At 35.7% G+C, this 11979-nt stretch overlaps 1 protein-coding gene across 2 annotated transcripts; it reads left to right on the top strand.

The window, feature by feature from the left end:
• The first annotated feature begins 2212 nt into the window (after positions 1 to 2212).
• Positions 2213 to 10604, top strand: nuf2 (UF2 component of NDC80 kinetochore complex). Of its 2 annotated transcripts, none has more exons than XM_053484222.1 (14): positions 2213 to 2232; positions 2735 to 2862; positions 2942 to 3016; positions 3697 to 3773; positions 3881 to 3942; positions 4925 to 5022; positions 5429 to 5502; positions 5588 to 5681; positions 6347 to 6409; positions 8370 to 8507; positions 8639 to 8779; positions 9406 to 9581; positions 9694 to 9829; positions 10349 to 10604. In XM_053484222.1, exons 2-14 carry the CDS (start codon positions 2743 to 2745, stop codon positions 10454 to 10456), a joined length of 1362 nt encoding a protein of 453 aa, XP_053340197.1. In that variant the 5' UTR covers positions 2213 to 2232; positions 2735 to 2742; the 3' UTR covers positions 10457 to 10604. The 2 variants fall into 2 exon arrangements, with proteins under 2 accessions (XP_053340197.1, XP_053340196.1); XM_053484221.1 differs by having other exon boundaries at positions 2221 to 2312.
• Positions 10605 to 11979: the final 1375 nt, after the last annotated feature.

Raw genomic sequence — 11979 nt, 5'->3', positions numbered from 1 at the left:
CACGTCAAACTTTTAACACTGTGCAGCAGTGACAGAGCTGGAGGATGAGGAATTTAGCCCTGCATCAGTCCGTCTGGGGACATCACTAATCTGAAACAGAAGAAAAGCACACAACTTTTAGAGTTAAATGTACTAGTTTGTTGCACTAAATATGCAGCTACAGTGAATTACATCATATGAATGATTTGTTTCCACATGCATCGGAATTTATATGATGTACTGCAGAAGCTATTCCTGTAAAATACCAATTTAAGTACTTACAGTAAAGTCTGTAGTCAAAAAAAGATTGAAAAAAGAGGAACTACAGGGTCATGTTAATCACCCACATGAGGAAACAGACACCAAGCGTACTTTTAAAAGATCAGTTTTCAAAAGACTGATTTTCTTAGATAGACTTTCTCTATTAAAGCAACAAAGACTATGCCATTAAACAACCTGTTCTGTCTTTCACTCCTTTGGTTTTCTGAATGGCTTTCAGCACTTCAACAGTTTCCAACTCCTTCTCAGTGGTTACTGTACCATCTTCAACAAACCTTCAACAACTAGTTCATTCTATGTAGTTAAAGTTTCCAATAACAATATGAACTGGAAATAAAACATTTATTGACAATTATAAAACATTGTTTTAATTATTATGAGGGTGAGTCAAAATTTATCCACACTCTGGCTGTGGAACTTATTTAAATTCATTTTTAGAAAAGACAAATGCGTATTTTTTCAACATATTCTTTAACACCTCAAAACAAATCTTTTGTCGACAATGTGGTTTAGGCTTAAGCTTTTCAATAAGCATCTTACCGTAATGATTTCAATGATTGATTGTTGAACATTTCTCCTGATAAAGTTCCAGTACTGGCCATTGAAAAGCCCAGAAAACTTTAAGAATTTTTTTCTTGGTTGCAGATTGAGGATGGTCCCGTTCCATATTCTGCTGTTTACTCTCAGTGATAAATCCATGTCTCGTCATCTGTAATGATTCTCTTTAAGAAACTTTTACCTTTTTAAAAGATAAGCCTCCTCATCATCACCAGTAGAGGGAGTGTAGCCAAGAAGCATGGATGTCAGGGGCATTGCCAGTAAATGATGTGCGGCCAAAGAGGGTGAGGCCAATTCTGCGTTCGCTTAGTGTTTATTTACAAAGGTGAATAAGCAAACCCCAAAAATTGGCTGAGAGCTTTAGAAAACGACAAGGCCAAATTAATAAACAAAATTTCCTCTAGCTGATCCCGGAGAGAATACCTAATGCTGCACCAACAGAAAAAAAACAGAAATACAACTGACTATTCTTAGTGACACTAATCTACCTTTTTCTCCAAACTCTGTCAGCGAATTAGCCTCAAACCCCCTTGTTACACACTCTTACACCTGTCCAGGGGCCGACTGGGAACAAAAAGTGGCCCTGGACCTCCTGGCCCACGGCCGCCCACATCATAATACATTGGCTCATTAATATAGAAATAAAATTTTAACACCAGTTACTAGTATATAATCAAAATTATATATCACAATATAGAAATCAATGCTATTTAAACGTATGATTTGAAGTATCACTGAACATATATTGGGTCATATTAATATTAATTGATATTGACTGTTATAATAATTACTAGCACAAGTTAATGCTGCTACTTATTTTATTCCAGCTTACCTGTTCAGTTTAATTGTGATTCTTTTTACCCTGCTCTGGTAGATCAGGGGAGAGGTGTTGGTCATCATCAGCAGGCACTGCTTCATCATCACTGATCCTGCTGCACTTACAGCTTACACTGATGAGTGGTATATCTTACACTGCATCACGATGATACCCCCTGCGAAATGTTCATGATATCTTACAAACAAACAAAAAAGTGTTTTCCACCCATACAAGTGTGACAAATATGCAAAGAAAAACTGGCTAACAGTAAGGCATTAATATAATCCAACCTAGAGATAACAAGACTATGAACTAGCTTCTGCCTCATGTACTGTAGTAACATTTGATATTGATTTTTATATAAGCAATATTACTGAGATGAAATAAGGCTATCCTAGTCATGTTATCTACATGATTTTAAAATGATTACAAGAATTTCAAAGAATGATTACATGAATTTCAAAAAACAAACACCAGATGGCGGTATGTACATTTTACACGTGACTATGTGTCGTAGGCGGAAGTGACGACAGTGCCGCTAAAAGTTTAAATTCGATAACGGACGAGCGGTCGCAGTGGTGACAGGTAAAAATAAAAATGTAATTTGTTAAGTTTAATATAACGTAAGGCATTAAACTTCGGTTTTTATTGTGTAAAATGGCGAAGAGGTGTTTGGATGGTACACATTTTCTTTTCTTTTACGAGCACGAAGCTAACATTTAGTGTTCAGTGACGGTTGTGTTCAGTGTGTACATCAGTTTATAAGGGAAAACTTAATATTTCACCTGTTTGTTTATTTTTAACCTGTTATTTGATATAAAAGTTATTAAAGAATTATTTTGCTTCAATTTAGTGGGAAAGTGAGGTCTTACTTATGGATGAGGCACTACGAGATAGTTTCTTTAATAGTCCATAATATAACAATTTCTGCTGAAGTTATTGAAGTGCATGCGTTATATTTGTATTTTTTTGTTGGACGTTTGTTGTAATCCATTAAAAATGACTTGTAACAATTCATTAACATTTAATCTTGTCTACTAATATAAAAAAAATGTTTTAAAATGCAGCAATACAGTTTTTTGTTATTGTTTTTTTCTGTAGAAATCGTGATGGAGAACACATTTCCAACGTACAAGGTGGACGCCATTGTGCAGTTTTGCCGAACTGAAGTGTTAACTGGGCAAGAAGCGAAACATTTTGCAAAGAGTGATCTCACTCCAAGTCCAAAGGTGAGCTTCTGAGCATTCTGAGTCTCGCACAGGTGAAACCATATGCACAGCTGTCTCTTAAATTATTTTCGTTTTACAGGCAGATGTTATCCAGAGACTCTACATGAGAATATTGCAGCTTGTGTATCGCTTCAGGCCTGACTGTCATTATGTGGTGAGTATGGCTGGATCAGAAAATGAAGCCCTCACAAATCTGACTTAATTAATTAGATAATTAACAGACATTTCTTTGGCACACTTTCTAATTCCATGATTATTTCTTTTACTTTGCGAATCCAAAATATGCAAATAATCTCCTTTGAACGGTTGATATTAAGATGTCTACTACTTGTACTCTTTGAAGCCTTCATAAAGCCTTAAATCTGATTAATCATATTATAGGTGTGAAGAATAGGGGGTAAATGTGCAGGAACGGGGTATTATTTTGTAGAGGGAGTATCTTTGACCAATACGTTTTGAGTAATACTGTAGCCCAATTATATAGCTTGTTTTAATGAATAGCTTAGGATTTTCTTTAAACATTAGACATCTTGGCCATCAACAACGCTGTTTTCTTTTAACACAATAAGTATATGCCTTTTGCTTTAAGTGCTCAACATTCAACTAATAATAAATGGAAAGTAAATTAATTTTTGTTTGCTTATCTGAAAAGTAGTCTGATGCATGATGAAAAAACGTGAAACGTTACAAACTGTGCTGTTTCCGAAATATGATCTGCTTTCAGTCCACATTGTTATTTAAAATGACTGCATAAGCCATGCCCTCTCCCCTTCTTAAGTAATTATAATAATAATAATCATAATGATAAAACCTTGTTAAATTGCTTTTTAATAGGCCCCAGTCTCAGAAAATCTCCAATACCCAATGCTACATGAGTGGTCGACGCCAATCTTAAGTCTGTATGCCTGCATGTAAGTGGAGATTTCATCTCCTTTATCAGCTGCAATAAAATATAGTGCAGGAATTTTACTGAAATTTTAGGTGATCTTTTTCTCTCTCTTTCACTCTTTTCCTTTAGGTTGCAGTTTTTACCAGTGTGCCATGTATATGACTTTTCACTAAGCGACCTGCTTACACCAAGTAAGAAAATGTATTGTTTTTTTTAAGGTGATGTTTAAAGCAGTATTATCACAATCACTATTAAACAATTTAGTTTTGTTTATATAGTGCTTTTAACAATGATTATTGTTGCAATGCAGCTTTACAGAATCAAAAGATAATTGGGGAAATCGGTATGTAATGTTTGAGAAAATATGTATAAATCAAAATTATCAGCTTGTACCTGATGAGCAAGCCGAGTTAGACCACAGCAAGAGAAAACTGTGATGGCAACTTTGAGAGGAACCACTTTTAACAAGGCGGTCCATCCTCATTTGGGTGATATGAGATGCCAGGAATTGATTTGTAGTTATACTGTGTGTTAGGTGGCTGAAGGTGCAATATAACGGGAGATATTTAATTTGTATGGAATCCTCAAAAATCAAATCAAACAAAAGCCTTTCTGGGGTAATTCAGGGGCGTACACTCTCTTTTCATCATAGCAAAAATAGCCAATCATGGGTGTATGTGGAAGAGGGCAGGTGGCACTTTCCTGCAAGTGTTACTTTGCAGTGTGCCAATGCATAAGCAGCAGTTTAAAAGGATGCACTTGGTTTGCTTCCTATGTCTTGGGGGTCATGTGATGGGGCTGGTGGATTGGCAAGTGACCAAGTTGAAAAACATTGAGGTCATTCCTCTGAGATTGAGGAGGTAGTCACTGTGTAAGATGGTCATCAAGCTTTCATAGTAAAACAGCTTTTATGTGATGTGCAAAGATACTGTGCTTACTTATGCAGTGTTTATAATGTGTACACAGCATTAAGAGATCCATATGACAATGTGGGATAAAGTTATATATGCAAGTCTGTTTCTTAGTTCTTTCCTGACCTTTAGCAAAGCTGCTTCAGGAAGAGTACTGTGGCTGTAGAAGCATTGTGCTTTCACAAGTCATTTACCTCTCATGTGTGAAATAACAGTCATGGTGTGTTTTCCTCGCATAAAATCTCCGCTTTTCTTATTCCAGAGCCCAAAAGAACAATCACTATTTTGAGTGGAATCCAAAATTTCCTGCAGTTTAGGAAACATCGGTCGGAAATAATTGCAGTGCATCAGCAAGCTTTTGTAAGTCCTCTGTGTATAATAAGCATGACGGTGTCTAGGCATTACATCAAGAATGTGGAATTGATGGTACTATTGGATCGTATGAAGTTTTTATTACAATAGATGAAATAACATTATTTTTATATATAAAATCTTTTACACTTGTAGTTCTTGAGTTTCGAATTGCTTAACTTCAGGGGTCTGTTAATAATATTGTGTGTTTTTCCCGTTGCTTATTTAACACATTTAATTTCTTTTCTCATTTTCTTACTCGCAAAAGTATAATAAGATTACTATTACATTTAAAGTATTTGAGCAGTAAAGTTATGTAGTTTTCGTAAGCTCTTCATAACATATTGTGCAGTATTATGACCATTTATTGTGGTTTCTAATATTATCAATAATTGTTACTTTCCTTTCACCATAGCGCGCAGATATGGATAAACTTCAGGCATGCACAAAAGGCATTAAGGATGCTGAAAAGAAGATAGAGAAATTGATGTAGGTATTCTGAATGATTTTGGACAGAAGGTGTTGGTCATGGCTCTTTCATTCTAGTTTTGTAATATTTGCAAATGTTGCTCAGGACCATCCCACCAGAGCAGCAAGCAGAGGCTAAAGAACTGGCAGCAGCCCTCACCGAACTGAAAAACATTACCATCCAAGAAAGCCAGGAAGTGGTAAGATCTTTCTCTAAACTTTAACGATGAGTTCCGTGTGCTGGTTTAGAAATGTTTTATGCTAATGGTCTATATGTTTTAAGAGGGAAAGCAAAGCTCTTTTTCACTCCCATAAATCAATTCTACTTTGAATCATTCTACCCTTTTCCATTAATCGTATGGGACTACAATATCAGGGGTTTGTGTAATTAATCACTTCATTTGGTATTGCAAATAAAGACCAAGTAGCGATGGAGAAAGCATCAGCTGCTACAAACTAACTTGCGTTATATTACCAAGTAAACAGCATGAAAAATAAAAATACGTATAGTCCTATGAAAAAGTTTACTTTTTTTTTTTTTTTTTTTCCCCTCCATGCCCAACTTAAAAGGGATGGATTAGGAAGGGGCAAATACTTTCACAACACTCTGCCTTTGCCAATGGCCATGTCTTTGTGTGTGGGAGAATTTTATTTATCAAGTATAAATTACTCCCTTATCTGTATTAGAAAGCCTCAACATTTGGTGACCTAATGGTTCCTAAAAAATAAAAAAAAAAGGTGACTGGTTACATGGTGTAGAAAGGAACATCCAGCTCCATGAGGAAGAGGAAAGAATGATCTATGAGAGGTTGTCCTTACAGCCCTGTTCTTAAAAATCTCAATTTATTTTTCTCTGTTCCTGCAGAGTGCACTCCAGGAACAGACCACAGAACGCAAAAGCGAAATCGCAGAACTGTCACAGAAACTGGTATGTACAAATCCATTCCAATATAATCACTATGCCAAGGATCCAAAATCTAAGGCTGCAGAAGGGCCAATTTTAACTTAATTGGGTAGTGATGTATAAATATTGGTGGTTTATCTTCAATGCAACCTGTACGTTTAACCCAAAGCTCCTTTTTAGTCTGATCTAGTTGGGGATGTCGGTCAAGTATGCTTATTGCACATTATAGATTTTTCCTTTTTTTTTCTAAGTAATGTTTAGTATCAAGCAAATATTTTATGCTGTATGGGGTGAGTTTTTTTTTTTTTTTTTTTTTTTTTCCCCCCCAACTCTTTACTGATTGAACAAGTTACACTATAAAAAGACAAACCTTTAGCATCTGCTCTGGAGAATCTTCTTTTGAGTTTGTCAAATGCAACTGAAACTCGACTACCAGGGATTGACACCCAACAACACTCCAAATAACCCACTCTAATACATAATTTGGCCGCTGTCTCATCATTTTTAATTCAGAGAATTTTTTTTTTTAAGATGCATAATCCTATTAGATGTTTCTTTAAAGAATTACTACATTTACAATACAATTATGTTCAGATTTTGGTTGATAAAGTCTCCAATTCTATAATGCACCAACAAAATTGGGGATGAACATTCTGCAGCTGCATCAATGCGCTCTATACAAGTCGACGCATTTACCTAAAGGATGGTTGATTGTAGGTTTGAAGAATGGTATGCACTAGATTCATTTATTAGGTAAGATTTAGTTATGTTGCGCACATTTGAACTAGTGTGCCAATGTTAGAAGCTGCATTCACCCACATGTTCGTAGCCACACAACTCGTGAGCTCACTGAAAAGTTGGATTTCGAGAATTTTTGAGGCATTTTATTTTTATTTTTTTATCCTACACGTGGTGCAGGATTAAAAAAAAAAAATATCCTGCAGATGGTGCGCTTTAAACTATTTAGGTATTTTCATCATGTGTGGTCAGAGTGAATTATAGGAATTTAGAAATAATTCAGACACATGCCGCTCAGTAAAGTTTTTTTTTTTTTTTTTCCTGATTTTTCTCCCTAATTTCATGTCCAATTCCTCCCCGTCACTAGGGGGCTCCCACATTAAGGCTACACCCCTTTGGGGATGGCAGCTCTGTCTGCTCCTTCTGCTTGCGTGAGCTCACAGACGCCCCTGATTGGCTGTAGAGTCGTGGTTTAATGTGGGAGCACTTAGTATCTTTCATCCCTCCCCTCTGAGAGAGCTTGGCAAATCAGCTCTCTCTAGACCTCCGGCTGCGAGAGTTAATTTGTTTTTTAATTAAATTTTAAGTTGAATATTAAGCTCTTGTATTTAAGGTAACTTTTGTATTGTTTAGTTAAATATAGTCCATTGCTTATAACATATCAAGGGAAGCATTTAAACTTTTTTTTTTTAAGGAGATGACTGGTGATTCCCATTCCTAGTAAGTAACATGACAAGGGCCAGTTACATTACTCTGTGTGCTGTGAAGCAAACCCAGACCACCATTTTCAGGATTGGTTCCTAGCAAAATCACTTCCATCTTTCTTCTAAAGGCAAATTTTACTTCATGAATACTTCAAAACTGTATTAATGAGGGAGAATGCTACCACTGTAGGTGCTATGTAATCTTCTGTAAACTAGAAGCATTGACTTGCTTCTAGTTCCATAATACTATGCCAGTTTCTGCTGTAAAAAGTAGGTCTGGTGCATTGTACACCTTGAATTTATATTCCTTTTTATGAACTGGACTCACTGATTTATACTCCAATAGTTTTCAACCCTGGTCCCGAAAAATCCCCTGTCCTACAAATTTAAGTGTTTTCTCTGCTCTAGCACACCCAGTTAAATTCAGAAAGGCTGTTAATTGGCCGATTAGTGAAATGAGTTATGTTGGGAGATGAGGAAACACAACACTTTTTTTTTTTTTTTTTTTTTTTTTTTTTTTAACAAGTATTTTTTTTTTACAGAGCCAGAGGAAGCTAGAAGTGGTTACTTTAAAAGATGAAATAGCCAAACTTAAGTCTCAGATTGTGGAATCTCCTGAGGAGCTCAAGAATGAGATGGAGAAAATGAAGGAGAGCATAAGGAACATCAAGAACTCGAAAGTGAGTGGCTATGGGATGTTTAGTTTTACTTATAAAAATCAATGTTTTTAAACATTGCAAGTTACCTTCTATATAATTTGCATATTTAAAATGTGAAACTAATATTCTGCCTTGTTTGAATAAAATTGCAGGAGATGGCTGACGCTGCACTGGTGGAGTTGCAGATTAAGGTGCAGCATGCTAGCCAAGGTGAAGCAGAGATTCAAGGAATACTGAAACAGCTGCATGACCTGCAGGCAAGCATGTGCAAGGCTAACCAACAGAATGAAGAGGTAAGCCTGCACACTTCCTGTCTTTGGTATAGTGTATCTTGGTGCAGAAGTTTATCAACCGCAGTAAGGTAGATTTGAATAGTGCGTGACGTGTATAAGTCTAATGTGCAGAAAGTGAGGTTAGAATTGTAGGCAGTAAAATAAAAGTAAACCGATTTGTCCTGTTTATGCAGTGGCTTCACTATGCAGAGCATTAAGAGGTTTGTGTAATCCATCTAATTTCTGAACAGCACCTCCCTAAATAGGGATGCACAGATCCAAATTCAGTACAGTATCCAATAGTGAATCAATTGTCATTCTCATGGGTGCATTGATCAAATAAAATACTTTGATAAAATGACATCTAGTTTGATTGTGATCTCTTTACATGTAGTGTAACAGCCATATCATTATACCCCCAATTCTGGTTTGAATTAAAATGAAAAGAAATGAAATAATTGCAGTTTTATATTAATTAGCCCTAAATTAGCATGCTTAATTGAAGATCTTTTGAGTAAATGAGTTGGAAATATTAAACATGATCAGTCAGTTGCCTCAACATAGAACAGTTTAAATATGTATTGTCATAATTTTGCATGTACATTTATGGGTGTTTTTCATGCCATTTTTATAATGTTTATGTGCAGGTGCAGGATCTAGTAGCTCTTAAAGAGTCTCTGGAGAAGGAGTTAAAAGCCCTGAGCAATGAAGAGGGACAGCTAAGGAGAGCTCTGGCCATGAAACTAGACAAACAGAATAAGCAGCAGATCCGTCATCAGAGTAAGAGGGAGCTCAAGGATCAACACATCCAAAACATACTCGGGTAAGAATTGTGGAAGAATGATTTAATAAATTTTCCTCATTTCTGTCTTGACTGTAGTCGATGGACAAGTTCGCTCTTCAAATGTAAAGCATGTATTTTTGTTTGTTCTAAGGCAATATGATAAAGTTCATGAAAAACGTGAGGAAATTGTGGATCGAATAAAAAACATCAGCCGAGAGACCACGCAGTTCAAGGCGAAAATGCAGAAGCTTCGAGATACCTGCAGCTATAACACAGAAAAAGCCCAGGTACTCTCTTCTCGAAGAGTGCTACACTTTTCCCTGGTGATGTTGTGATGCACTTGCCTTGTGTATTATGTATTTATTTATTTTTTTACCTGTAAACACGAATACAGTTTCCCCTTTTGAGTTTATGAATAGATTAATCTAACAGCCAACCAGACAAAGGTACAATGGTAGTCTAAGAACCCTTTTCATTATGCATTTAATATCCTCTATTAATCATGTCATTCATTGTGTTTCCTGTTTTGGTTGCTTTTTTTAGTTTTTGATAGTTGTGTAGTTCCACTGTGTGTGGAATGAGATTTGGTTCAATATTGATGTTAATAAATATAATTTAATATTGAATATTATTTAATTTTTATTTATTTATATGTATGTATATGTGTGTGTGTGTGTGTGTGTGTGTGTGTGTATATACAGTATATATATATATATATATATATATATATATATATATATATATATATATATATATATATATATATATATAATTATTCTTTTTTTGTTGTTGTTGTTTTCTAACAGGCTATCTATGACCGGCTACTTACCACATTGGAGCAGTACCACAAACGTCTTGAAAATATAGTGATGGACGGCAATGCTGACATCCTGAAGATGAAAACAAATTTCTAAACTTTTTCTGGCTGATGTTTATCTGTCTTAATTTCTTTGCTCCAGTGTAGTCTTTTTTTTTTTTTCTTCTTCTTCCTTAGCAAATGTTTGTGAAATGTAAATATTTTGATAAGAATTAAAATTAAACATTGTTATCCATTGTACATCACTAGTAGTGATCCAGAATTCTTGTTGAGTTTGATCCTGAGTGCGAGTTTTTGTCTCTGTAGTTTTGCATGTTTCTCCAGGATCTCTGGAGTCCTTGTCGTGTCCACCAAATTGAGATATATGCACTGGCTACATCAAATCCTCACTAGGTTATAATTAGTGTGCTATCTGGTGCATCATCCTGGTAAATTCTCCTGCCTATAGTTGTTACTGGATGTCAGGATGTGGAATTTTTTTTTTTTTTTTTTTTAAATTCAACAATATTGATAGGCCTATTTAATATCGTCTTCATGGATTTCTTACCTTTTTGTTTGGCACAAGGCTTTACTCGTCATAATTAAATTTTTTTTAAGCATATAAGATTTTATGTACATTGTCTTTTCACTGTAACTCTAAAATTAACCTACTTCATACTTAAAATACATGCACGGTGTGTGTAAATAGACAAACATGAAGTTGTTTGTGTAAGTTTAGCTGGTGTAATATTTAAACAAGCATATGAGTAAACCCAATGGATGAGTTCTTCTCACTGAGCTCCTTTATCCTGTGCTGAATCATTTCTACCCTGCTGGGTGTGGCCACCAGGAATGATTAGAAAATAAATGTTCTGAAGATGTAAGGGTAATATTAAAAATGTGTATAATTCATTTTCTAAATAATTTACATGATAAAAGATAATTGGTACAATATGTTCAGTTTAATTTGGTGGGTTTTTTTCTTTCGCCTTCATTTTTTTAATGAAAATGTGTCGCTAGAATCGAAACCTAACTACGCCTGGATCAGGGTTGCCAAGGTTGGAAAAGTTTTTCTTTAAAATAAACAAGATGGATTTCAACAGCTGTGACAGATATGCCTAATAACATGCTGTATAATCAGACAAGCAGAAATAGAATGGAGTAAAAGTAAGGAGGTGATTAAATCCCATGCTGATTAGATTGTATCCATAACTGCTTATTTAGAAAGGTCCATTAAAAAAAGACCTTAAACTATTTGTTCCTCTTATGATCGAGTCGGAATTTGGTGTCTTGTCAGTTTTCTTGACAGACTCGAAAGCCACACATCCTAACAGTATTGCTAGGCCACGATTTAGACGTTTTCTAATGGCTACTTTGAGCATGATTCCGCTCCGAATCTCAAATTTAACAAACAGGTTGCCTTCCCCATACTGCCCGTGTTGTTAGCCTTTTGGCTGCGTCCATTAAGGGCACACAGCAGGCCATCCAATCCACACACAACTTGGCACAGGTTTTACCAACTACCCTTTCTGGGTCTACCCTCCAGTTCTGTCTTGGCTTCAGATTAGCACTGCATCCAGTGTCTGGGTTTTGGGAGTTGGGCGGGAATTAAACCCAGGCCTTCCACATGGCAGCCTAAAA

This window comes from Clarias gariepinus, chromosome 23 (genome assembly GCF_024256425.1).
Source record: "Clarias gariepinus isolate MV-2021 ecotype Netherlands chromosome 23, CGAR_prim_01v2, whole genome shotgun sequence".
Classification (NCBI taxonomy): domain Eukaryota; kingdom Metazoa; phylum Chordata; class Actinopteri; order Siluriformes; family Clariidae; genus Clarias; species Clarias gariepinus.
The sequence above is the reverse complement of the archived record's forward strand: the minus strand, read 5'-3'. Positions and strand labels throughout refer to the sequence as shown.